Here is a 26,502-nt window from a genome sequence, read left to right on the forward strand (position 1 = left end):
ACGTTAAAATAAATAGATCTGTCGATATTCGATTAGCACTTGACGTGTAGCCTTAGAAATTCAAGTTTTTTGGGCAAAATAATTGTTTAAAAAATGTTTTAATTAATTATAACACCTGAACTCTATAGAAACATATTGTACGCGTCCCGAACTATATGAGAATTACGTTAAAATAAATAGATCTGTCGATATTCGATTAGCACTTGACGTGTAGCCTTAGAAATTCAAGTTTTTCGGGCAAAATAATTGTTTAAAAAATGTTCTAATTAATTATATCACCTGAACTTTATAGAAACATATTGTACGCGTCCCGAACTATATGAAAATTGCGTTAAAATAAATAGATATGTCGATATTCGATTAGCACTTGACGTGTAGCCTTAGAAATTCAAGTTTTTTGGGCAAAATAATTGTTTAAAAAATGTTTTAATTAATTATAACACCTGAACTCTATAGAAACATATTGTACGCGTCCCGAACTATATGAGAATTACGTTAAAATAAATAGATCTGTCGATATTCGATTAGCACTTGACGTGTAGCCTTAGAAATTCAAGTTTTTTGGGCAAAATAATTGTTTAAAAAATGTTTTAATTAATTATAACACCTGAACTCTATAGAAACATATTGTACGCGTCCCGAACTATATGAGAATTACGTTAAAATAAATAGATCTGTCGATATTCGATTAGCACTTGACGTGTAGCCTTAGAAATTTAAGTTTTTCGGGCAAAATAATTGTTTAAAAAGTGTTTTAATTAATTATATTACCTGAACTCTATAGAAACATATTGTACGCGTCCCGAACTATATGAAAATTGCGTTAAAATAAATAGATATGTCGATATTCGATTAGCACTTGACGTGTAGCCTTAGAAATTCAAGTTTTTTGGGCAAAATAATTGTTTAAAAAATGTTCTAATTAATTATATCATCTGAACTGTATAGATACATATTGTACGCGTCCCAAACTATATGAAAACTGCGTTAAAATAAATAGATCTGTCGATATTCGATTAGCACTTGACGTGTAGCCTTAGAAATTCAAGTTTTTCGGGCAAAATAATTGTTTAAAAAATGTTTTAATTAATTATATCACCTGAACTTTATAGAAACATATTGTACGCGTCCCGAACTATATGAAAATTGCGTTAAAATAAATAGATATGTCGATATTCGATTAGCACTTGACGTGTAGCCTTAGAAATTCAAGTTTTTCGGGCAAAATAATTGTTTAAAAAATGTTCTAATTAATTATATCATCTGAACTGTATAGATACATATTGTACGCGTCCCAAACTATATGAAAACTGCGTTAAAATAAATTGATCTGTCGATATTCGATTAGCACTTGACGTGTAGCCTTAGAAATTCAAGTTTTTCGGGCAAAATAATTGTTTAAAAAATGTTTTAATTAATTATATCACCTGAACTTTATAGAAACATATTGTACGCGTCCCGAACTATATGAAAATTGCGTTAAAATAAATAGATATGTCGATATTCGATTAGCACTTGACGTGTAGCCTTAGAAATTTAAGTTTTTCGGGCAAAATAATTGTTTAAAAAATGTTTTAATTAATTATATTACCTGAACTCTATAGAAACATATTGTACGCGTCCCGAACTATATGAAAATTGCGTTAAAATAAATAGATATGTCGATATTCGATTAGCACTTGACGTGTAGCCTTAGAAATTCAAGTTTTTCGGGCAAAATAATTGTTTAAAAAATGTTCTAATTAATTATATCATCTGAACTGTATAGATACATATTGTACGCGTCTCAAACTATATGAAAACTGCGTTAAAATAAATAGATCTGTCGATATTCGATTAGCACTTGACGTGTAGCCTTAGAAATTCAAGTTTTTCGGGCAAAATAATTGTTTAAAAAATGTTCTAATTAATTATATCACATGAACTTTATAGAAACATATTGTACGCGTCCCGAACAATATGAGAATTACGTTAAAATAAATAGATCTGTCGATATTCGATTAGCACTTGACGTGTAGCCTTAGAAATTCAAGTTTTTCGGGCAAAATAATTGTTTAAAAAATGTTTTAGTTAATTATATCACCTGAACTTTATAGAAACATATTGTGCGCGTCCCGAACTATATGAGAATTACGTTCAAATAAATAGATCTGTCGATATTCGATTAGCACTTGACGTGTAGCCTTAGAAATTCAAGTTTTTCGGGCAAAATAATTGTTTAAAAAATGTTCTAATTAATTATATCACCTGAACTTTATAGAAACATATTGTACGCGTCCCGAACTATATGAAAATTGCGTTAAAATAAATAGATATGTCGATATTCGATTAGCACTTGACGTGTAGCCTTAGAAATTCAAGTTTTTCGGGCAAAATAATGGTTTAAAAAATGTTCTAATTAATTATATCATCTTAACTGTATAGATACATATTGTACGCGTCCCAAACTATATGAAAACTGCGTTAAAATAAATAAATCTGTCGATATTCTATTAGCACTTCACGTCTAGCCTTCAATATTCAAGTTTCCCGGGCAAAATAATTGTTTAAAAAATGTTTTAATTAATTATAACACCGTAACTTTTTCAAAAACTATTGTACGCGTCCAGAACTATACTGCTGTATCAATTTGTGTCACTTGCTGGAAAGCTGAAAAGCTCCCATAATAAATAATGGGAGCTTTCCAGCAAGACACATGAGACCTGTTCTTTTTAGCTGCACTGCTGCACTGGTGCAATAAGTTAAAATGAGAAAAAATATATTTGTCTCACTTTAACTTGTTGCACCAGTGCACCAGTGTAGCTAAAAAGAACAGGCCAATGGTTTGTTCTTTCTAGCTGTACTGTTGCACCGGTGCAATAATTATTAGGTTTTTTCTGGTTGCCTACACTTTTACACTTCTACGAAAAGTATAAGTTCTCATTGGCTGGTTAAAAATATAAACCAATAAGAACTTATATTTCTCGTAAAAGTGTAAAAGTGTAGGCAACCAGAACAAACCTATTGCATCAGTGCAACAGTGCAGTTAGAAAGAACAGACCAAAAGTAAGACCGGTATTCATAGTCGGGTCTTATATTTAAGATCATCTTAAGTACTGTCTTAAGATGTCATCAGCCAATCACAGAGCCGTATTAGCATCTTAAGACATTGCTTGAGACGATCTTTAAATAAGATTTGACTATGAATACCGGCCTAAGACAAGTATATTTTTTCTCATTCTAACTTATTGCACCAGTGCAACAGTGCAGCTAGAAAGAACAGACCAACAGTGTAACACAGTGTCCACTAGTGTGAGCGAGACACGCTGATATGTTCTTTCTCTCACTAATGGACACTGTGTTACACTGGGTGCGTTCGAGGAGACGCTATTAGCGCTATCAGCATCAGTTTATCCTTGTTCTACTTTTAATGAGTAATGAAGATGGCCTGATGCTGGTAGCGCTAATAGCGTCTCCCCGAACGCACCCACTGTGTCCTGCTGGAAAGCTCCCAATCTTGTTATGGAAGAGCTTGTGCAGTGGCTCTTAATATAAATTTGATAATTACAGGAGAAAAAAAGGAGGTTTAAAAAGGATTTCGAGATATGGCTGGTACCATGAGACAATTGGAGGAGCGTCAACTCTCTGCAGAAGTGACGACAATGCTGTGGTCACCGAAAATGGATCTTTTAGCAGTTAGTAATGTCAAAGGTTAGATTCGAAAACTACCATTGTAAAGGCCATAAACGCTGATTAATATTTATTTTCCTTCTTTTTACTATTGTTTATAAAAAAATAAAAATAAATTACTTTAATTTTAACATATGTGTTTAACAAACATCAATGAGAAATAGATTTTAGAAAAAAACTAATCATTATCCACAAAAAACTTTACAGGTGAAGTCGTCCTTCACAGACTCACATGGCAGAGAGTATGGTTGTTGAGTCCTCAAGAAGAATCCGATACCTCTGTTTATTTGGCATGGAGACCAGATGGAAAGTTGCTTGCAGTGTGCTATGAAACTTCCAAATTGTTGTGTCTTGTTGATGTTGAGACTAAAAATATCATTCATAAAACCAAATTACCTACAAATGAAGTGACTGTCTGTGTCAAATGGTTATCACTGTCCAATACTGAACATGAAAATTTATTGACAAGTGATAAAACTAATAAACCTACAGGCGAATACCTGCCACCTCTGCCTAATTTAATCAGAAGTTACAGTTTAGAACCTGAGCGAAAAGAATTTTTATCTCATACCCTAGATATGCTGTTTGTAAATATTATAAAGCACAATTCTAATTAATATTTGTGACTATAACTGTGATTAATAGCTATATGTATTTTTTTTGTAGATTGGGCAAAAAAATGGTACAGCATTAATGTATATTTTTGGTATGTTTTATTGTGGTACCATAACTGTAGGTCATGGGCCAATCTTGCAGATTACAGGTGGATCTACTAATCCAATCTGGATTACCTGGAAGGATAATAACTATATTAAAACAACTAGAGTATCATGTCCATTATTTGAAAAAAGCACAGCATTTCTCAAGGTATCTTGACAGTATATGTTACAATTGTATTAAGTAACTATTACACTTATCCAACATTTATAATAAAGATTTAAAACAAGACTTCCTTAAAATGTTTTACTTGATAACATAAAATTTGTTATGAAAAGACAATTTTAAATTTTGTGATTGAAATTTATGTATTGATTTTGTCTTAGGTTGCACAAACTCAAGCCAACATAGAATGTTTAAAAGATTATCTCGCGCGTACCTTGATGGCCACTTGCGAAGCTTGGGAGACAATACTCTTAGAAATGGATGAAAAACTCACGCGATATTCAGAAGCAAATCAACCTGGTATTATGTCTGCAGATTTTTTAGAATTATTAATGATTGGAATACCCACAAAAAATTTAGAGACCTTTCTACTTAGAGATCTCACAGAGAAAGGATTAAAAAAATTTGGACACAGTATTGAAATGTGTTATAGTAACATACAGGTATTGTAAAAATACTATATTTTTAAAAAATTTAATTATGTATATTACGTATATGTATGTATAAATTTTGAATATTAAGAAAATTATTTTCACAGAAGCTAGTTTCAAAAAATTTAACTAGTGTCGGTATGGCCTTAGTTTATCAATTAGCTGAATTAAGAGGTATGGTGAGAGTAGGTGGCACATATGAAGCGTTAGGATTACGTGATGAAATGCTTATAACTAATGCTATTAATGAATCTGAGGCTTTTCTGGCAAAATCTTATGAAATCGAGCAAGTTATAGATCAGAGTATGCGTAATTACAAAGCATTTTTTCGGTATGAATAAAAAATTAAATAATTTGTCGTTGCTTACATAGAATTATTTTAATTTCTCTTTGCCTTTGCGTTTACAGATGGTTATACGTAGCCATTCTTCAATTAACGGATGAAAGAGCACCATCAGAAGTGAGCCGTGTAAGCCAACAGGAATTAACATTTATCGCAGAATTTCTGAGCGATTTTGATAAACCAAGAGCAAATGGAAGAATAAATTTAGAAAAATTGGGTCAATATTTACGTCGTGAAAATCTACAGACTCCCCTGACTTCAGAAGGAAGTGAATGGGCTGCTATGCTTGATACAACTGATTGTTTGCGTAATTATCCACATATAGTAAAGCAGAATTTTAATTTATCTTTATTACAATCTCACGAAAAATTAGTCGCTGCTGTAGAAAAGGTTTTTGATGAAGCTTATCAGAGTCTGGTAGATCACTTTGTGATGAATTCCATCTCTTTACCATCATTTACATCTCTCATGTCTTCGCAAATTGTAACAAATGATGAAAATCTTTTGTTAGCTATGAGCGATAGTGACAGCAAACTTTTGAAACTTTTTACTGTAAAGTATTCACCTGAAGAACCTATGTCTCTTGGTTCAAAAATGGTCACGATAGAAGTGAATCACAAACAAGGTTAGTAGCATATATATAATTATAATGTATATTGAAAAAATATCCCTTTATTAAAATAATTAACTCCTCTTTTTATCTAGGAGAACATCTAAAAGAAATCGATACTGTGATAGTAGATCTGCAATTTTACTCACAAGATTATCTTAGCTTGCTTATATTAAATAGACAGACTTATGCATCGTTTCTCATACAAATGCCATTACATGGTATATTTATGTTTGAATATCAAGACAATGATGCAATAATATTGATAACTGATGTCATTGGTACAACGTGGCCAAAACCATTTCAAGGAATATCTGCAAGACGATTAGCGGTCAGCGGTCCTCGAAAAGTAGCTGCTATTTTAAGTGAAAATAATAGAAAGATTCGTTTGCTCGAGACTGAAGCAGAACCTGAGGATGAAGAAGATGATGATGATGAAGAAGGACGTTTTATGGAAAATATGGATACTACACCTACCACACATTTTCCAGTAGAAACAACAAAAATTGACATGCAAGAGTTTTATAAGGAAGAAAGCTGAGGTAGAAATAGAATATGTACAATATACTTAAGGTATGAATAATTTGTATATATGCATGCAAAAAGACTACAAATAACTTAATTTATTTCAGTTATTTCTCAAAATTAATTTTAAACTCATTTATTTTGAATATATAGAGTTAATATTCACAAGATATGTTTTTAAAGTATATTTACATGTATTGCAAAAATGAACTAAACTATTATTTGCATAAAAGAAAGATATCGATATATCTATCACAAAATATACATTTAAGGATAAAAGAAAACACTAAAATATAATGTAATTTGTGTTATAATACAATTACTACTTATGGCATCGCTTGTTCTTTTTGCATTTGTTTAAACACTTTAGGGAAATCGATATCGAGAACAGCGTTATCCATTCCAACGTTTTCGATGCTTGATGAAACACCAGGTGTATTATCTGATGTATAGTGTACCGGAGAATTTTCTCTCGATTCGTCCAGATCTGTAAAGATGATTTCGTAAGACAATCTTCTTTGTAATATAAAAGTGCATTTTTTGTATAGTAATTATTATTAAAAATTACCAAAGAATCTTTGACTTCTTTTTCTCTTAACAGTAATAATTAGAAGAACAACAGCTACTGCAACCACCAATACCATAACAGCAGTCATTCCCCGTAACAGATTTGTCTATTTATAATTATATTTTTTAATAAAATTTAAAACCTTATGATTGTTTTTATATAAGTTATGTATTAAAGTACCTCAAAATCATTTTCCCAAAGTTGCTCCCAATCGTTTGTGACTATTAATTCAACAGAATTAACTTTTAATTGAGAATCATCAAATAGGCCTTTTGAAAAACATTTATAAAACCCAGATTCTGCTGTCGATACACCCTATAAAAATTATAAAATATATTATAAAATAATAACATAAAATTTTGTTATATATCGCCTACATACAAGTGTCTTTTTAAAAGAAAAGAATTTTAGAGTATGATACATTAAAATATACCTATAAACTTACTCTGATTTGAAGCGTGCCAGTTAATACTTCATAATTATATTTCTTTTCATTTAAAGGATTTCCTGGGCCAATAACATTGTTAGTTCCAAATTGCCAGAACATGAAACGATGATGGTCATCAATACTTAAGCAAGGAAGCTCAGCCAAGTGTCCAGCTATCACTTCTTTCACTGTTACTAAGTCATTTGCAGTTTCGGATTTTTGTAATATAAATAATGAATAAAAAAGTACAAAAAGCCACATGGTCACCTAAAAATCGATATTATAAATATTTCCATATATTACTTCACAGTTGAATATCAGAAAAAGTCAATTACAAATTTTTTCTTATTTATTTAAATTGTATTACATGTAAAAAAATGAATATTCGAGAAAATAAACATGTACAGAAATTTATTCAATTATGATATTCTGCTAGTCAATGTTGGCAAACTGTTAGATATTATTTTAGCCTGTCTTCTTTCATTATTACATTCTAATTACACTTAATGTTTACCTTTTTTTCACAATTGCTGCAAAACCAGTTTGTTCACAGATAATTGTCACATTAATTACACAGTACACAAAAATGTTTTTTTGAGTGAATGTTATGTAATCGTAAAAGCAATTTTTTCTCTCTCTTGTCTTTCTCAGTTGACTTGTTTCTATTTCTTCTATGCAATTGAATTCACTGACGACAGCACCAATATAAATTAATGATTTTAAATTGGAAAACGCAATTTCATTTACTGATGAGAAGATTGCTACAACAAGCACTGCCATTACTTGAGTTATTTATTTTTAACTGTCCTATTTGGCCTTGTGCAATACTAAGTATTTATAGTAGACTAGACTTATACTTTGCAATTGGTATACATTTTCAAAGATTCTGTTGTAAATCAATCTACTTTTATGGAGAGAATCTTATGTTTGAATAAATAAATGAATAACTTCAACAGATATAAAATATTTATATATTTTTATACTATATTATATATATATATATGTATATATATATATATATATATATATATATATATATATATATATATGGATGAAACAAACGTAATGTTTTATTATTTAATATAATGGTAAAATGTAAATTGAATTATTTATAAAAATAATAAATACATTAACATTAATTATGCATTTGATTTTGTGTGTGTGTTTATATATAATGTAATATATATATATATACATATATAGCAAATAATATTACAATAGTTATATACAAAATACAAAATAATTTTTTAATATAACGTATACTTTTACAAACAGTATTTTAATATAACATATACTTTTAAGTAATTTGAAATAAACTGAAGCTCGTTAATTGTCAATATCTAGATTGGTGTATCAAATGGATGAAGACGTCTACTACTAGTACTGGAAGAAGCAGCCAGAATGGTGCCAGTACTGCTTTGGCTGGTAGAGACCAATGAGGAGCTTCCAATTTCAAACAAATCAAGATTTCAGCGCATAATATTAAAAGCACAGCTACCATGTACCATGCCTGAAAGAATTTGTTTTTATCATACATATATTAAAACCTGACTTTATTTAATTAGTCGAAAATTTATTATATAGAGATTTTTTTCAATTGCAAAAATGCTCTTCTGTTTATATAAAATATTGGATTCTTTTATCAAATAAAAGCATGCATTAATACAAATTGAATAAAATGTTTCCAATTATGAGAAAAAAGACAAAAGAAAATTATATCTCATTAGGTTGTTAAAGCCATGAAAAACTTACTTCTCGTTGCAAACTGTTGATACGCCCGTTCTTGCAGTGAGAAATCATGTTAAAAATAATATAAATAAGAAGAATATTGTCGTAGAACCACATTGGAATGAAAACTATAACCCAATTCCATTGTATTCTTTGGTCAAGCCTCAAGACCAATAAAATTAAGAATATAAGCAAATTGAACCACGTGAGCAAGGCGCGATGTAAAACCGCCATGGAAGACTTATATTTAATTAATAATATACAGCTTTATAAAACTCATACATTCGTACGTTGACTTTTGACAATTCTAACCTTCTACTCCTCCTGATAATAAACATGCTACAATAGTCTGTTTTACCGACAAAGTATTATCGACGGGTATTATCAATTTATCAAACGCTGCAGTGTTTTAAAAGAATTTATAAATATAAGATAACATTGCAGATTTAATTTCGTCTTTTTTTTTAAATAAATATGAAAACAATGCAGAGCTAACGTGAACTTTTGAAAGTATGATTATAAAAAAATAAAATAAATATTAATAGTAACAATTATTTTATGTTGTTATACATATTAATTGATTTTTTCTAATTGAGTCAATAAATATATATTAATTTAACAATTAAATTTTTAATAAGATATTGAGGTGATAAGAAAACCAAACGTAAAATTTTTTACGTCGCATGAACTTCAATGATTTTTTACAGTGATCTATTATTATTACGTACATTCTTCGTGCTAGTGTGATAAAGTTACACTGGACTGCATGGACTTATAAATTACAGAAACTCCTCCTTATTCCAAAAATATCATTTAAAGCTCTTGCCTCTAGTCAAATCTTTTCATTTCCTTTTTTAATTTTTATTAAAATAAAATATTCCTCACTCTTACAATTCTAATAAGCAGAATAAAAATATTGCATGCTATTTTCTATTCATTCGCAAACCTAAATACGGCCTAAACGTAATATAGAATGCAACTATAACATAAATTAAGCAACATGCAAATTTAATTTACAGAGAAAGGATCAATTTACAGAGTGGCAATTAAAAGTGATTTAATATAGAAAATAGGAAAAAACTCGGATCAATTATTATGAATTCAAAATATAAATTTGTTTATTGCATTATTGAACTGCCAAAGATAAATTAACTGTCTGCTGTTTACCAACGGCCAATAGAAGCATTCGTGTAAGAAAACGTCACTGTGAGATCACTAAACGACAGTTATGTATCTATAACATGCAGCTAGGCATTAATGCATCGTAGCCTGAAATTTTCTTTTGAAAAAAAATTAACGAAGCAGAAATAGACGAATGCAAGAATATAACACGGAATATCCCAGATAGCACAGAATATTTATAAAATATTTATAAAATATTTATAAGAAGGAAAAATATTTATGATAAATATTTTGTACATATTTTTATGTCCGAGTTTGTCAGGTATAAAAAAAATTATGATAAATATTTATGAAAATATTTAAAATAAATATTTATACCATATTATTATCAAAGAATATAAAAAATATTTCAAGTTTATATACCATATCATAAATATTTTTTAGTACATTTTAAAAATATATTCCATAATATTGTTGATAATAATTAATTTTTGTATCATTTCTAAATGGTTTATGAAAATAATCATATAATCTTTAAAAAATATTTTTTGAAAATAAATTTGTAAAATATTTATAAATATTTATGATAATATTTTGTGCTATCTGGGGGAGGGGGATATACGAAAGGAGGAAAAATTTTTTTTTTAATGGAAAGGAAATAAAAGAGAAAAAAAGGAAAGAAAAAAATAGAAATTTATTCGCATTATAATATTCTAATAATTTTTTTCACATATATTATCGTATTGTTTTTCACTTTTAGTATTATTATAATCTGCGTGCACTATAGATGAAAGTAAATTTAAGTTATCAAAATAAGCCTACAAATTCCCTAAATTGCCGTAAAATGTCTCTCTTTATAAAACAAAGTAGGAGCGGTGCGCAGAAAATGTTAGTTCCACTACTGTTGGTGATAACAATGTTGGGATATGCGATATGTGTCTCTCTTTCTCTCTCTCTCTCTCTCTCTCTCTCTCTCTTTCTCTCTAGACATGTACTCGAGAGCAGTCTTTCATTTCTTACTCGTCTCTCGCTCGGAAATCCAAAGACCAAAGAATAAATCTCTCTCGTGAATAAATTTATTTGACTGTTTCTTTCAGTCGAATGACATAACGTGCGTCGGACTGCTTAAAGTCAAACAGTTTAAAACTATTCGAGAAACTGCAGCAATTTGTGTACACGCGCATCCTTTGATGAAACTGAAATAGAATAATGGACGCGACAACCAATTCTGAAGTACGTATATTTTATATATCGTAAAAGATAAATTGTTATTTGTCAGGATTTAAAAAAAAGTTTCAATTATTTTTCGCTTATTTTAATTCAATACACTCGTCAATAATACACGCCGCTGAACAACCATTTTATCAGTGACTGATACTGCACTTTACGTACGCAGGTCATATTTGTGGATTATTGATTAATCGATGTATTAAATCTCGACGCGGATGAATCTTTTTGAATGCATGTTGGAGCATAAATTGCGTCTTGAAAATTAATGTATTGAGTGTAGGTTTTTTTTCGATTCACGCGTAATGCGCATGATGCATCACTTATTCTTGTTGAACAAGGATAAATGCTCATGTATCATGCGCAACATGCATGAGACGAAATGTACCCATTTACAGAAACGTAATAGAAGGAGAGAGAGGGAGAGGGAGAGAGAGAGAGAACTCAATGCAACCATGTTTTTACATAATCAGCAAGAAAAATAATTGATATGATAATCGTTATATAAGCGCTCTCGTGTTTGTATTTTGTTTGTGATAATGATTGTATTAAAATAAATTTAGAATTAAATATGCTCAATCGTTTTAAAAGAGGCAAATAACTATAATATTATATATGAGCGTTTTCCAACGAGCGATACGATCGAAGGACGCAGTGTAACACAGTGAATCATTTCATTCTTGTTGTTTGTCAATGTTAAACAAGGATGAAATAATCCACTGTGTTACACTATGTCTTTTCGTGTCACTTGTTGGAAAGCGCCCTGTAATAGCAGTGGAATGTACATGATTTTATATGAGAATTAAGAATTAAACAAAAAATTTAATAAATTTTAAACCAATGAGAGAATTATGGTCCAATTTTACACATACTCAAACAATAATAGGACAATAAATTTTATTTTTTAGTAACACTTTGAATTATGTGACACATATATATCAAAATACACCCTTAAAGTTCAGGAAAAAGAAATAAATAAATATACAACGGCACAAAATAAAAAAATACAATTCAAATCAGATCAAGGCCGGATGATAAATTTAATTGAACGAAATGTAAACAAATGATCTAATCAGTGTGCAATGATGAATTAGTAAAACAATCGTCAAGTTTGACATTTTTTTGTATTCCTGGCTGACTGCGCGAAATTTATAATTGTTTATAATAATGAGATGCATTGATCGAGATATCCACATGTGGCAAGACCGATTGTGCGGCTATCTCTCACATATAGATCAGCCGATGACAAAACCACGCGCTTTCAGCTTAACGTAATATTGCCGCGGGTAAATGCGGCTATAAATAATACGCGCGCCTAACGGTCCTATATTCCGAAAACGTGAGAAGCCGAGTCTATTTTAACGGATTAGAGCGAGTTCCGGAGTTGACGGCACTCGTCCCATTGACCCGTAGACGCCACGCCGGCGAGTTATCGCTCTGACGAAAGTTGATCTGCAATCCCGATTGCGTCAACTTGCGTCGTGAAGCGTCTACGCGGTACGCGGACTTCCACTGGCTCCATCGCGTTGTCCTTTAACCTCGATCTGGTCCACGTGCACCGTCGGTTGCGATGTCGAATGTACGAGCGTTGGTAAGTCCTGCCAAAACGACTCGATTCATCCGATATCATGATATTGTTATGTGATTATTGCCACAACGATTTACACAGTAGACGTGGTGTTTTTTTTTTTCTTTAACAACAACTCAAGTCGGGTAACTTGACAATTTTGGGATGCATCCATCGATTTGTGATTATTTCGTAGAGATCCGATTTTTTAAATGCAAATATTAATTTTTATGTAGGAAATTACTTTTCTATTTATATTCTTGAAGCTTAATTTGTAAAAATCTGAAATTTAATTGAATCTCTCTCTTTCTCTTGCCTTATGTAACATTTTAAAAAATGTAAAAAGTAACACATTTGTACTTTAAAAGGAAGAATTTTGTTACAACTCAAGAATATTAAGGTAAAATTTTATGCTTTTAGATGCTTCCAGTCGTGGCTGCGATAGGAACGGTGGTTGTTATAGGAGTAGCATTTAAAATATATAAATCCTGGAATGACAAAAAGAAAAAGTCGCCAATATTACTGGTTGATCCAGTAGTTAAGTATAGTTTACCTTTAATCCAAAAAGAGATAATAAGTCATGATACCAGAAAGTTCAGATTTGGATTACCAACGCCAAATCATGTTTTGGGTTTGCCAATTGGTCAACATATACATTTAACAGCAAAAATTGGAGAAGAGGTTGTAATACGATCATATACACCTGTTTCAAGTGATGATAATCGAGGCTATGTTGATCTTGTTATTAAGGTAAATAAAATAACAATATAGGATTGGATGATGAGAGAAAACATGTTTTAATCGTGCATGATTTATATAGGTATACTTTAAAAATGTTCATCCAAAATTCCCCGAAGGAGGAAAAATGTCTCAATATTTGGAAAACATGAAAATAGGGGATACCATTGACTTTAGAGGACCATCTGGTAGACTGATTTATAAAGGACATGGAAAAGTCAGTATAAAACTTCTTAGGAAGGAACCACCTGTGGAATATAATGTTAAAAAAGCAAGTATTGCTGTATATATATATATTTTTTTATTAATTTTTATTGTTATTATATATTAAGAACAATTCTGTTTTTGACACATGTAAATGACAAGTTTATGTAAATCTGTACAGATGGTTATGCTCGCTGGTGGTACGGGCATCACACCGATGCTGCAGCTAATTCGCGCGATAATAAAGGATCCTACAGACGAAACTCAAACCTCTTTGCTGTTCGCCAATCAAACAGAAAAAGACATTTTGTTGAAAAACGAATTAGATGGAATCGCCAAAAAATATCCGAATAAATTAAAACTTTGGTATACTCTAGACTCGAGTAGCGAAGGATGGTCTTATAGTACGGGATACATAAGCACTGATATGATAGAAAAGCATATGTTTCCACCATCACCTGATACTATCGTATTAATGTGCGGGCCACCTCCGATGATCAATTTTGCTTGTACTCCGAATCTCGATAAACTTGGTTACGATAGTAAATTACGATTCGCGTATTAATTGATTTATCATTAAGATCACAAATACAGTAGACAGTTGCATTTGATGGAAATTTACATGCTTTTAGTACTTCAGTAAAATTAAAGATTAAAGGTTTTTTATTTAATTAAATATATAATCGATTCTATACATACACACTAATGAAAGATCTCGAAAATGTGCTCGAAAATGTCAGAAAGATCTATTAGAAAAAAAATAAGTTTATTCATAAAAACCTTAAACAGTATTGAAAATTGCCATAAAAATTATTAACTTAATCATTGAAATGCACTCATACTAATAGCATAGTGACTGTTCCATATAACGATGATCTTAAAAAAGATTTACAAGACTCGCCAAAAAGTCTTGTCCTTTTTTTGCTTACATTTTTTTATTGGGACATAGGCTGTGATTGGCAAATGACACCTAATTCTTATATTTCAAGTAGAGCTTAATGTAAGAGAAAGGGGTTACAAATAAAATACATTGTAAAATGAATATTTGCCTTTGATCACTAAAATATACTTTATTCAATCCTTTATTCAATTTATAATAATACTTGCATATATTATTTTATACAAATAATCTATATATAAAATAAATGAATAAAGTATGTTGCTAGTGCAAAAAGGAATATTCATATAAAGTATTATGTATCTCAAAGCATTTATTAATAGATTTGTTCGTGTTGCTTGAAACCTTCAAAAATATTTGCACTTGAAATATACATTTAGCCGCTGAAAAGAAAGCGAAGATTCTAAGTGCAAAAAAATGTAAATAACATGAACAGGCATAATGTTAAACTCATTATAATGTTATTAAAAAAAATTGAAAATGTACAGATGTACTTTTTATTGTATAATACTTTATTTGTGAGACATCTCAAGTATAGATTATAATTTATATATATATATATATATATAAATGACAATCTTAAAAAATCGGATATATTTTTATTAATACATTAATATTATCAAATGCATTTTTATCGATGAGCAACTAATACAATGTAATATTTAAATTATTAAACACATTGATTAATTGAAGAGACCACACGAACGTTACGTATGAAACATTTCAAGCAATTATGAAATTGAAGCAAAAGTAAAAATTTCTTTCTTTTCTTAATGAATTAACAACGTCCTCTATCTTGTACGCGTTTTCTAGGAGCCGCGCGTAAAATATCATCCACTCGAAGTATCATTTCTGCTGCTTCAGCAGCACTCACAAGCACTTGTCTTTTTACCACCCAAGATTCAGTGATTCCTAGGCGCTTCATACATCCAATTTTACCCATTTCCATATCTGTAAAATTAGTGAATATATTTAATTTGATATTATGTCATGTAAAAAAACTATTTAGGCATCATTTATTTATAAATACTATTATGAATGATAAAAAAAACGTAATAATGAGAAACTCACCTAATCCCATAGTATTGCCACAGGAATTATGTGCGGCTCTTAACTCACTAACTAATTGCGCTGAATCATAGCCAGCGTTGTCGGCTATAATCGTCGGCAGTTGTTGCAACGCTCGTGCGAAGGATTCCATCGCCACCGCTTCTTTACCCGGCGTGGCCGCGGCCGCTCGCATAACGGCGCAAGCCATTATCATTTCGCTGCATCCACCACCGTAAACTATTCTCGACTCACGTACTGTAGCGGCTAAAACGCAGAGTGCATCATGCAGCGATCTCTCGGCTTCGTCGATAATCTGCTGCGTTGCACCACGAATAACGACAGTACACGCTTCACCCAATGGAACTCCAGAGAATCTTAGGAGCGTATCTTCTCCTATCATAACCTGAAACAATTAGTATGTAATTAAAGTAATTATTATATACACTGTGAATATAATGTATTGTTTTGTCGTGTGCAACATGAATTGCGAAAACGAATCATAAGTTTACCTGTTCGATAAGATCGCATTTTCCCAGTTTGACTAATTCTGGATTATCAAAAGTACTAACAATTTCCCCACCAGTAACAAGCGCAAGTCTCTCGATACCGTCAAAATCAGCATGCTCAATAGCCATAATTCCAGCATCGGCAAACAATTGCTCTGGATAATTATATATCAATTGTCTATTGATAAAGACATTGCATCCATGTTTCAAGATTTTATCAACCTTATCCTGTGTGTAGATTTTCAGAAAATTATCTTATTATACACATAAGAAAATTATTACACATTTTGATTATAACTTTACAGATATGCGTGAAACTTTAAAAAATTTGTCTCTTACCTTCATCTTGTCTTTTTCCGCAGCTTCTAATTCAGCTATCTTTGCCATTGAATCTACACGTACTCTAGAACCAAATACCTATAAATAAATGTATATATTAGATTTATTAAATAATTAAGAAAAATATCTTATTATATATAACAGAAGAAATGTAACAAACCTTGATCTTATCCAAATCCATTGATGTATTAGCGATAAGTATACGCGCATCAGAAACTTTTTGTGGTTGATGAACACCGGGTTTTTTATCTAGTAAAAATCCCTCATCCAAGAAAGAATCCGCGAGTGTTGCACCACGTTTTTTTATAACTTGAATCGCAGACAAATTACCAGAACCTTTAAGACGTAACACTGCGTCGACTGCAAGCTTGCTGAAGTGCTCTTTGTGCTGAGATAAGATCTTCGAACTCAGTGTTGTACGCGCAATATTTAGTAAATCCTCTCGAAAACGATCAGGATTAGCAGAATTGTCCGTAGTTGCATTTTTTAAAGCCTCAGTTGCTACATTTGTAGCATTTCGCCAACCACTAATGATAGTTTGTGGATGAATTTTTTGATTCTCAATTAACTTTTCAGCTTCTCGTAAAAGCTCGGCAGCTACAAAAAAATTAAATGATATTTAAGATTAAACAATTAAAAACTCAAGTGAATAAAATCATTGTACGTACCAAGAACAGTGACTGAAGTGGTACCATCGCCTACTTCATCATCTTGGACACGAGACATATCCACCAAAATCTTGGCAGCAGGATTATCAACGCCAACACTCTTAAGGATAGTAGCTCCATCATTAGTAACATGTACCTGTCCCTCGGACCTACCATGAGACACGAGTATTTTGTCCATGCCCTTAGGACCAAGAGTAGATTTCACCAAGTCTCCAATAGCTATAACTCCAACAAATGAGCTCAACCTAGCAATTTCTGCCTTCTCTTCTCCAGCTTCATTTTTGAGAATCCGTACTGGATTTAGGGAGACCTTAAAATCAAATAGAATAAAACGATTCATTTTCTTGTATCCACAATACAATTCTTCATTTACAATGTTTCATTGTAAGATTGTAAAATGCTTTTAAGAGGTAACCACCACTTGTGAACATAGTATCAGAAATCAATTTAAAGTTGAACAAAAATACTTTTTTCTTATAGAATATATTAAAATTATTTTTATTTATCGCGTATTGTTTATTCCTTCGTGATTTCATTGACACGTGAGTCATTTATCGCTTTCAGACCGGAACATTCTGACAATCGCTACCATTTACTGAAATTACAACATATGAGATATAAGAACTGCAATAATTACCATTGTGAGTCAATACGGTGTACGTGGATACTTCTCTCCAACGAAAAATCACGTTAGTTCTAAAAAGGAAATGCTCAGATCAGCTCAGATACACGTTGACGACAAACGTTTACAATTCAGGCAACCGCCATGCTGGATGATATTTGAACCATTTCTATGAAGCGATTATTTTCCGGCTTATTTACGATTCGCTGCTTTTGGACATCAAGTTATGCAAACGAATTGTAAAGTTCGATTGTGAAGACGAATGCTTGCATGAACCAATCAAGAACTTTGAAGTGTAGGTGATGTGAGGCTTGCTTTAGCGAATTATTAGCTTCTGAATTTAATTCCTTTTAAGGTCAGATTTGAGCGCGATTAAAATCAATTCACTACCTCTGATAAAGGAATTTTAACGATAATAAAATATCAAATATAATTACTTGTCAAAGTAATATATAAATATATAATGATAAATATGCAAATGAGAAAAATATATTTAGGATATTAAAGTTGGTTACATTTTACAACACAAGAGAGTTTTATATTATTTATTATTAGCTACATATAGTTTTTATGTAATGTATATTTTCTTGCTTGCTAAAATATTTTTTAAATATCTTTGTAAAAGATTATATAACGCCCATTATTTCCAGCACTGATGTATCGAATGACCTATTAAAATTCAATATAAATAATTATAGTACTCTTATTACTTACAAAATATTTAATTATCTAAATACATATAGAATGTATATACTTACTTAGATTTTATTTCATCACCTGGAATGTAAAATGGATTGCAAACAGCATTGGAATATGCAGCGTGTAACTTCTTAAAAATCTGTCAACCGAGATTATGAAAAATTTTCACAATATTAATTATATACTGCAATTAAAATATCAAAATTATATAAAGCATGAAGAGTTACCGTTTTTATTTCGTTATCTCTTAATGATACATTGGATGATTGTAATACTATGACAAATTTGATCTTTGTGTTTGTAGCATAACCATATCTGAAAATAGAAATTTTCGAATGTATTTAATACAGTTTGTATCTATCGTGGAGCGATTCGTTGCATTACATACATTTTGTATTCTTCAGTTGCAAATAATAAACCTAAATATAAATCACGTATGTCAACTGTTGTTTTACTTCCTACATTCAACTTCTCCTCTATAATATCAATCGACGTATGTACTTTGTAATGAAACTGCAATCCAGCAGCTTCGTCCGCACATTGATATATTTTAATAAATTTTGGAGAATTCTATAAAAAATTTATTAAATCTGCATTAATTAAATGTTCACAACTCGTAAAGAGATTTAATTATACAAGTGCTTTATTATATATATATATATATATGCTGAAAAATTTTTGTCATATTACGTTATAACCTATAAAATTAGAAAACACGTATACTTGCATCTTTGCCGATAACAGCTACGCAAGCGGCCATTTTAGAAGATTCTACAAAAACGCAAAAAAAATCTTTTAAAATACACTATACATTTTTGTTGGATGTATTTTTGAGCGAAAATAATCACGAGTACGCAACGCGAACGTTCCGTACCAATTTAATGATGCTAGGTTAAAACGACACCACCGTGTCAATGTCATTTGAATAAAGAGAAACATTTTTTTTTTACAAATAATTTTACTGGTATAAAGTACATAAAATAGAAATGTAGCATGGTACAAAAAATATGTACATTAGGCACATATAGTAATCCTAATTTATAACAATTACATGTCAATTACATTTATACAAAACACAAGTATTTCATACATTATTGAACATCTGATATGTATCATTCTAATATATGTAAATTCTAATATTGATCATTATAATATCTTTTCTTTAAAGTCCTGTACTTGCGCAACATATACAAGGCTTCTAATTCTTTGATTACAAAATTACCATGATTTATCATCTTATTTATCTTTTCGGGATCGGTCTCCGTTTTGTTTTTATCAAAGGCCCTTTTTAGCTTTGTTCTGAAATATTGATATCCTTTTGGATAGTCTCGGCCCATGTACAACAGCTAAAAGATAGTACAAAATAAATCTCTAATTAGATTCATTAGCTTAATAAGCTAATGTGTAATAAGAAAGCATGCCAAAAAATATATGCCTCATATAATATAAGCTACATCTAACAAATTATTAATTAGAATAAATGATAATAACTAAATATATATACAAATAACTTGTTATTACCGTTTTGTACAAATGAATGACTTTAGTGCGCTGTGACATGACACATAATAAATCTTGAGCTAACAGCAACTAACTTGGGCTCTTGCAAGTCAATTGACAAAAATGATAATCATTATCATCTGCGATCGTTTCCATTAAGATCCTCAAGGCCCTCACACATGAATTAACATAACTTTAAAGGTGGAAGCACATAGGGTGCGTTCGGGGAGACGCTATTAGCGCTATCAGCATCAGTTTAGCCTTGTTCTATTTTTAATGAGTAATGAAGATGGACTAATGTTGGTAGCGCTAATAGCGTCTCCCCGAACGCACCTATAAAATTACAGGAGCCATAAGGCAGAATGCAGAAGTCATAGCGCATGCGCTATGGTATTACTTTATCTAGAGATACTATGGGTCTGTTCGCGTCACATGCCCCAACATGCTCCTATTCACCCCAACGCACTCCAATACGTTGATTCCGATGACGCCAACCTATTAGAATGCGTTGGAGTGAGTAGTAGCTAAAGACCTATATGGTTTGTTTTAAAATTATTAAAAGCGTTAGACCGACAGCTGGCTTCATACCGGTATCTTTTTGCGTATCGCAACAGACGCAGGATGGACGGATGGACCGGCTTCGGAGCAAGTGGCATCGTGAATCTCTTAATTAGTAAGTATAACATATTAACAGTGCGTAATTGTAATTCGTTTGAACGCGTATCTGTTAGCCTGTTATTTTTAGCTGCACACAAACAAGTTAAAGTGAGACAAATATGTTTTTTCTCATTTTAACTTATTGCACCAATGCAGCAGTGCAGCTAAAAAGAACAGGCCGTGTAAATGCTAGTTCGAGCGAGGATCGCGGCTCGTAACGACATTAATCGCGATACGCGAAGGTGATCACGCGAGAAACAATCCCTTCGTCATCTTAATTGCATTTCATTTTCATTTGTAGATCGCGGTAAGTCTGATGTGGACCGCGCGCGGTGCCGGAGCAATGTCGCGCCATGGCTACTCGGTAAATCAAATCTACATCATAACTTGGGTTAAGTTCTCAGTCTTAACATTGCGCTCGTGTATTTTCCATTGGACAATACGCGTTACTCGCAATATCGGGGAAAAAAAACAGTCGTCGCATTATCGATTATTTCTGTGAGCAATCGACATGTAAGGATGCATGGCTGGCAATAAGGATGCTGCAAAAAGATTCGGCGTACCGATCGCGCGGCGGCGGCGTTACCTTTGGCGTGTGAAGTTAACCGCGCGACGTGGCGTCACTTTTAACGCGTGAAGTTGACCGCGCGAGAATGACGAAGCCGTTTCACTCCATCTTTTACATATCGCTGTTAGAACGTAACGGACGCAAGATGGACCGGCTCCTGAATAAGTGGCATCGCGAATCTCTTAATTGGTAACTATATAACACGTATCCAACCTTGCGTTGTAATTCATTCGAATGCGTATCCGTCAACACTTGTTCAAGTGAAGATCGCGACTCGTAGCGAGACATATTCGTAATACGCGAAATCGATCGCGCAGGAAGGAATCCTTCCGCCATCTTAACAGCATTTCTTCCTCATTTGCAGATCGCGGCAAGTCCAATATAGACCGGTGCCGGGGAAAATGTTGCGCCATATCTACTCGGTAAGTCAAATTATTATGATGCTAGAATGTGCTAGAACAAGCGAATGAGTAAATATATATTCGCGTTTCTCGCAATAACTGATAATACGATCTTCATTTCCGTGGACAATCGACAACGTGATGATCGCGTTTTAAGCATTGTAATTAACGCGGATATTTCAGCGTCATGATATTCAGCCATAACGGCGTACATTCATCTTTCATTTGCCTCTTGTTTACAGAACGCGGCGAACGCGGGACGGATCGACCCCGGAGCGAATGGACTTGCACATCACCGGTAAGTGTAACGCACATTAATTTTCCGTCATAATTCGTTTAAGAGCGTTATTCACTCTCGATATTCACGAGCGCGAATGGTGTCGCGTAGCGGTACTTTTACATAAATTTTTATCTGTAAAAATACTTTTTATTTCTAATATTATTTCATTAATATTATTGATAACAAAAGACAATCATTGAAAAGTATATAAATTTTTTAAAATACAATACACGCTTTATTTTAGTAAAAAAGGGACATGTTAAAGAGCATAAAGATATATTAATATTATAACAAATATTTTGCGGAATAAATCTATTTAATTATTTAACGTTACATGTGTATATGTGTGTACATCTTTAAAAATTAAATATAATCACAAATGAAATCATACACGCTATCTCAAGAAAAACACAATATTGAACTTACGAAGTACGCTTATCTCTAAAATGCTAAGGATAACAATGTTATCTCATTAGCTAGCACCATTTATTACTAACAAAAATAAAAATTTTAAATGTTTTCTTTCGTTAAAGAAAGAGGAATATATTAAGTTCTATCAAAATTTAAATAAATCGCCGAATAGATACAAGTATTTTATTAGAAAATAATAAAAAATGGTGTTTTATACTACTTTCGTTTGACTATTTTTCGTATTTAATTGCAGTAACAAGATTCCATTGGGTTCTACATTGCTTTGCGCACTGTGATTACCAAAATACTAATTTACTAAAAAATATTTCACACGCTTTAGGCTTTTATTGTGTTAATTACTTTTGCATTGAAAGAAAGGATATACATTTAACTACTTACAATTTCAAATTATGTCGATATACATATTCTGAATGAGAGAAATGTTTAGGCAAAATCAGAGTGTGCATGATTGATCTCCTTCTTGTACTTATTCTCGTGATCTTTTTTTTAACATCGTTATACAACTATATTTTTGGTTTTCACGAATCTTAATTAAAACGATAGAAAAATAGATTATACATCTCCAATTCTAAACATCAATCTTACTTGTACAATTAATTAATAATTAACATATCAACTACAGTTGATATATTGAAACAATCTTAATATGTAAATCTGAAAGACGAGTAATATATTACGTTATGTTTGTAGAAAGATCAAACGCATATAATAACATGGTTGATTGTAAGATTGGCGTATCTCGTAAAAATGTTAAATTTATCAAACTTATTATTCAATAAAATCAAGCGATATCAACTATATAAGAGTATGAAAAAATCTTGGGTTAATTCCTTTGGCATGCCCATAGATCACTTAAATCAAATCACTGCTTTAAACGATCACAAGATATATATAATTGACAAAATCCGGCATACTTTCACATAATTTACATAATTTATGATAGTCAGTCAAACAAGTACCAGGAATGTCATTACGCGAATGATATTACGTGTAAAAGATAAGCTCGGGTATTTGACCTTCATCAGTAGACGTGCCATTATTATCTCCTAATTCGCTGCTAAATTTGAATTTCACTTTTCCATTTCCTGAATCACAATCTACCAACACTGTTTTCATTCCTTTTGTGCCATAATACGAATATGGCCCCTGAAAAATAAATATGTAACTTTTTAGAAATTGCATATATAATAATAATTAAATAATAAATCAAAAAGATACATCATAACAACCTTAAAAGTTGCTGATGCCGTATAAATCGTATTGGGTAAGATTTCCGCTAATTCTTTAAACATTAGACGGTATGTGTACTTTGATCCATCACAGCTAAAACTTGTTGCATTTGTAGCTATCACTTTTCCTGATGCAGTGTGAATTAATTCGACTGTTACTTCATATATCGCTGGTTCTTGGGTGCTACCGTAAACGCCGTAACCGATCAAAAAGATACGTCTATCCACGCTAAATCTGCAAGAATTCAAATGTTACAATATCGGTCACATCAGGAATTTTCATTGTTATAAACAAAATCATATTTTTACCGAATACGATCACTAGTTCCAAAATATCCCCATCTACTTTTTGTATGTTGAAACCTGCATACAGTTTGTTCCTTGCCCGTCATACAACACCGCGGCATTGTTTGAAATCCCACCGAAGGTTTAGGATTTAGTATGAAATATGAGAATAAAGATAAGACCTATAAAATTTAATTGCATATTTTCAGAGTGTAATCTTTTTAGTCTAAATATAACAATTAGCATATCGAAAGAATATTGCAATACTAGCCTCTGAATAATTTAATAATCCAGATTGCGCTGGACCCGCTGTAAACTCTTCTTTAGACATAAGAGGAAAACGAACTAAAGATAAAGCATCGCCTAAAACCAGACGTTGATTTTCTGGAGTGACTGATAATTCCTGTCTCACACATTCAGCTTCTGACCACCTATTAAAAATTATAAACATTATATACAATAAGGCCTTACGTATAATAAAGGAATATTAAACATTAGGAATAGAAATTAGAATTTTAGAATCAATTTTTTCATTGAACAATGATTAAATTTATCATAGATATATAATAAGTTATGTTGTATCATGTTATATTTAATGTTCATTTAGGAAACTGATTCTAAGATTCTAATTCCTATTCCTAATATCTAATATTCTTCTATTGTACACAGTACAACATACCTTAAAACAGCTTGAAATAATTTAGATTCCCTAACACGGAGAGTATCTCTTTCTAAGACTATCATCAATGTATCAATATCAATATCTGTGAATCCATCCGCATTGAAGGCCTCAGTTGTGAATCTGTCTATGGTGTCCAAGCATACAGAGGCTAATTGTGGCTCGTCAAACAGACGAGCTTGTGTCAACAGCAAGAAAGCGTTATCACTTGTCAAATTGTTCTTTAAAAAATCGACGCAATGCTTCTCTAAAGCAGCCACTGCATATTTCTTAGCAGTATATAGTGTCGTCATCACAGTTTCAGGATCTATCTGTATTTCATCAGTGTATAGAAAAAGGAGCACTGCCAAAAATGCAGCAGGCTCTACATCAGGTACTTCTATTTCCGAAGAAGCTGTTGCAAGCGTTCCGTTAAACATTGCGTCAAATACAGCACTTCCACAGGACAAGACTAGTTTGTGAGCCGGTATGCGTTGCTGCTGCGCTCCTCTTCCCACCAGAAAAGTCACGTCTGACAGTATCTCATTATTAAAAAGGAATACAATCCTCTCGCGCATTGTTGCCTTTGTACCTTGCCAGTTGTACATAACTGCAGGTTGATTCTGCGTAGTGGAGTTCTCTAAAGTAGCATTATTCTGTGGTCGTCCATCCAGATACGATATATTTGCTGCGTTGGTAGGTGGCCGGCTAAAAGTATAAGAGTACAATTGTATATCAAATAACACATATTTACAATCTCGTCAAACATCGCAAAATAAATACTTCAAGTTAATTCAGAAGAAATTTAGATAAACAACGCTAGTTCTCTCCGTGCGATTAAAATTGCTTACTTGTCGCTGTTAGAGATGGAGGGCTCGCTCCGCGCAGCGGACGTCGAGCTCAACGGTTGATCCTCGTCGCCGACAAAGTTAAGCGCGCGCCGCGCCCGGATGAGAGTGATATTCCGTAGCGGCTCCCGCAACAACGACGACGACGACGACGACGACGATGACGGTCCACCGCCGCCGTCGGCCACCACGCTGCTGCCGGCCGCTGTCGTCGAGCCACCAGCAACCGCAGTCGCGTTCTCGCTGGCCGCGTCGCGCTCGTCCTCAGCGTGCGTCGCCAGTCGCAGGCCCTGCAGCCTCGACGCGACGTTCGACACGTCATTCAGGGCGGCCTCCGTAGACATGTTCGCACACCAGACGTAATACCTGACCAAGTACTGCCCCGTCTCATTTAATCGCGTCGCCTCGCGCCAACGCGAGCGGCGGCGGGCGCGGTTTCTTCACCTTATCACCCTCAGCTAAGCCGCGCGTTCGCGTTCCCGTCTTCTCCGTTCCTCTCCAAGCGCGCCGGGGCCGTCGCCGGGTACTCGCCGAGATGCGTGAGAAATGTCACTCAAGAACATACGCAACGGCGACGCGCTGCAGCGACATCCTGCCGTACTCCCTCACCCGCGATCCGTTTTCCTCGACCTATACGTAGCATATACATTTTGTGAGATTGCCGATAACATCAGAGAATGGATTGTGGTTCGAGTCTGTGCTAAAAGTTGCGACAGAGTTGTGCCCTGTAAATTTCTTTACGTCTATACATGAATTATTTACGTTATGTTTATCGCAAGAATCTTACTTATATAAACGATATAAGCAACGCGTATTATTAT

General features: G+C 32.5%; 6 protein-coding genes and 1 non-coding gene across 16 annotated transcripts in view; 3 read left to right on the top strand and 4 right to left on the bottom strand.

Moving 5' to 3' along the window:
* The first annotated feature begins 3,419 nt into the window (after nucleotides 1-3,419).
* LOC105828416 (anaphase-promoting complex subunit 4) lies at nucleotides 3,420-7,869 on the top strand. 3 transcript variants are annotated; one of them, XR_004964123.1, is made up of 9 exons: nucleotides 3,420-3,690; nucleotides 3,877-4,256; nucleotides 4,336-4,536; nucleotides 4,713-4,994; nucleotides 5,093-5,313; nucleotides 5,391-5,950; nucleotides 6,031-6,508; nucleotides 6,831-6,963; nucleotides 7,530-7,869. XR_004964123.1 is itself a non-coding variant. In XM_036289846.1 (8 exons), exons 1-7 carry the CDS (start codon nucleotides 3,585-3,587, stop codon nucleotides 6,474-6,476), a joined length of 2,199 nt encoding a protein of 732 aa, XP_036145739.1. In that variant the 5' UTR covers nucleotides 3,424-3,584; the 3' UTR covers nucleotides 6,477-6,508; nucleotides 6,831-7,035. The 3 variants fall into 3 exon arrangements, 1 of the variants encoding a protein (XP_036145739.1); XR_004964122.1 differs by having other exon boundaries at nucleotides 3,424-3,690; nucleotides 5,090-5,313; XM_036289846.1 differs by lacking the exon at nucleotides 7,530-7,869 and having other exon boundaries at nucleotides 3,424-3,690; nucleotides 5,090-5,313; nucleotides 6,831-7,035.
* LOC105828417 lies at nucleotides 6,574-9,526 on the bottom strand. The gene is made up of 7 exons (XR_004964124.1): nucleotides 9,208-9,526; nucleotides 8,961-8,965; nucleotides 7,957-8,143; nucleotides 7,474-7,722; nucleotides 7,209-7,343; nucleotides 7,029-7,134; nucleotides 6,574-6,947 (listed from the first exon to the last, which is right to left on the bottom strand). It is a non-coding gene; the product is annotated as an uncharacterized LOC105828417 (transcript).
* A 1,602-nt stretch (nucleotides 9,527-11,128) lies between these two features.
* On the top strand, nucleotides 11,129-15,424 carry LOC105838672 (NADH-cytochrome b5 reductase 2). Of its 2 annotated transcripts, none has more exons than XM_012684399.3 (4): nucleotides 11,129-11,538; nucleotides 13,520-13,849; nucleotides 13,920-14,108; nucleotides 14,223-15,424. In XM_012684399.3, the coding sequence occupies exons 1-4, from the start codon at nucleotides 11,515-11,517 to the stop codon at nucleotides 14,604-14,606; spliced, it is 927 nt and encodes a 308-aa protein (XP_012539853.1). In that variant the 5' UTR covers nucleotides 11,129-11,514; the 3' UTR covers nucleotides 14,607-15,424. The 2 variants fall into 2 exon arrangements, with proteins under 2 accessions (XP_012539853.1, XP_012539854.1); XM_012684400.3 differs by lacking the exon at nucleotides 11,129-11,538 and adding an exon at nucleotides 12,803-13,123.
* A 129-nt stretch (nucleotides 15,425-15,553) lies between these two features.
* LOC105838671 (T-complex protein 1 subunit beta) lies at nucleotides 15,554-18,294 on the bottom strand. The gene is made up of 7 exons (XM_012684398.3): nucleotides 18,140-18,294; nucleotides 17,503-17,812; nucleotides 16,995-17,431; nucleotides 16,835-16,912; nucleotides 16,499-16,723; nucleotides 16,011-16,392; nucleotides 15,554-15,890 (listed from the first exon to the last, which is right to left on the bottom strand). The coding sequence occupies exons 1-7, from the start codon at nucleotides 18,140-18,142 to the stop codon at nucleotides 15,718-15,720; spliced, it is 1,608 nt and encodes a 535-aa protein (XP_012539852.1). The 5' UTR covers nucleotides 18,143-18,294; the 3' UTR covers nucleotides 15,554-15,717.
* Nucleotides 18,295-18,653: 359 nt separating this feature from the next.
* On the bottom strand, nucleotides 18,654-20,576 carry LOC105838657 (trafficking protein particle complex subunit 2-like protein). 2 transcript variants are annotated; one of them, XM_028191420.2, is made up of 7 exons: nucleotides 20,345-20,576; nucleotides 20,046-20,169; nucleotides 19,551-19,594; nucleotides 19,212-19,393; nucleotides 19,051-19,138; nucleotides 18,883-18,962; nucleotides 18,655-18,793 (listed from the first exon to the last, which is right to left on the bottom strand). In XM_028191420.2, the coding sequence occupies exons 1-7, from the start codon at nucleotides 20,381-20,383 to the stop codon at nucleotides 18,751-18,753; spliced, it is 600 nt and encodes a 199-aa protein (XP_028047221.1). In that variant the 5' UTR covers nucleotides 20,384-20,576; the 3' UTR covers nucleotides 18,655-18,750. The 2 variants fall into 2 exon arrangements, with proteins under 2 accessions (XP_012539819.1, XP_028047221.1); XM_012684365.3 differs by lacking the exons at nucleotides 20,046-20,169; nucleotides 20,345-20,576 and adding an exon at nucleotides 19,698-19,959 and having other exon boundaries at nucleotides 18,654-18,793.
* Nucleotides 20,577-20,710: 134 nt separating this feature from the next.
* LOC105838656 (neither inactivation nor afterpotential protein G) overlaps nucleotides 20,711-26,502 on the top strand; it is a 102,079-nt gene continuing 96,287 nt past the window's right edge. Inside the window, exons 1-4 of one of the 6 annotated variants that reach the window (XM_036289847.1) lie at nucleotides 20,711-20,996; nucleotides 21,282-21,344; nucleotides 21,913-21,970; nucleotides 22,192-22,247. In XM_036289847.1, the coding sequence (XP_036145740.1) occupies nucleotides 20,945-20,996; nucleotides 21,282-21,344; nucleotides 21,913-21,970; nucleotides 22,192-22,247 (229 nt within the window). In that variant the 5' untranslated portion in view covers nucleotides 20,711-20,944. Of the gene's footprint in view, nucleotides 20,997-21,281; nucleotides 21,738-21,912; nucleotides 21,971-22,191; nucleotides 22,248-26,502 lie in introns of all 6 variants that reach the window. The other 5 variants (XM_036289848.1, XM_036289849.1, XM_036289854.1 and 2 more) reach the window with 5 other exon arrangements.
* Nucleotides 22,527-26,317, bottom strand: LOC105838662 (BTB/POZ domain-containing protein 1). The gene is made up of 6 exons (XM_012684380.3): nucleotides 25,685-26,317; nucleotides 24,855-25,541; nucleotides 24,447-24,606; nucleotides 24,200-24,357; nucleotides 23,891-24,125; nucleotides 22,527-23,807 (listed from the first exon to the last, which is right to left on the bottom strand). Exons 1-6 carry the CDS (start codon nucleotides 26,023-26,025, stop codon nucleotides 23,646-23,648), a joined length of 1,743 nt encoding a protein of 580 aa, XP_012539834.1. The 5' UTR covers nucleotides 26,026-26,317; the 3' UTR covers nucleotides 22,527-23,645.

This window comes from Monomorium pharaonis, chromosome 7, assembly GCF_013373865.1.
Source record: "Monomorium pharaonis isolate MP-MQ-018 chromosome 7, ASM1337386v2, whole genome shotgun sequence".
Classification (NCBI taxonomy): Eukaryota; Metazoa; Arthropoda; class Insecta; order Hymenoptera; family Formicidae; genus Monomorium; species Monomorium pharaonis.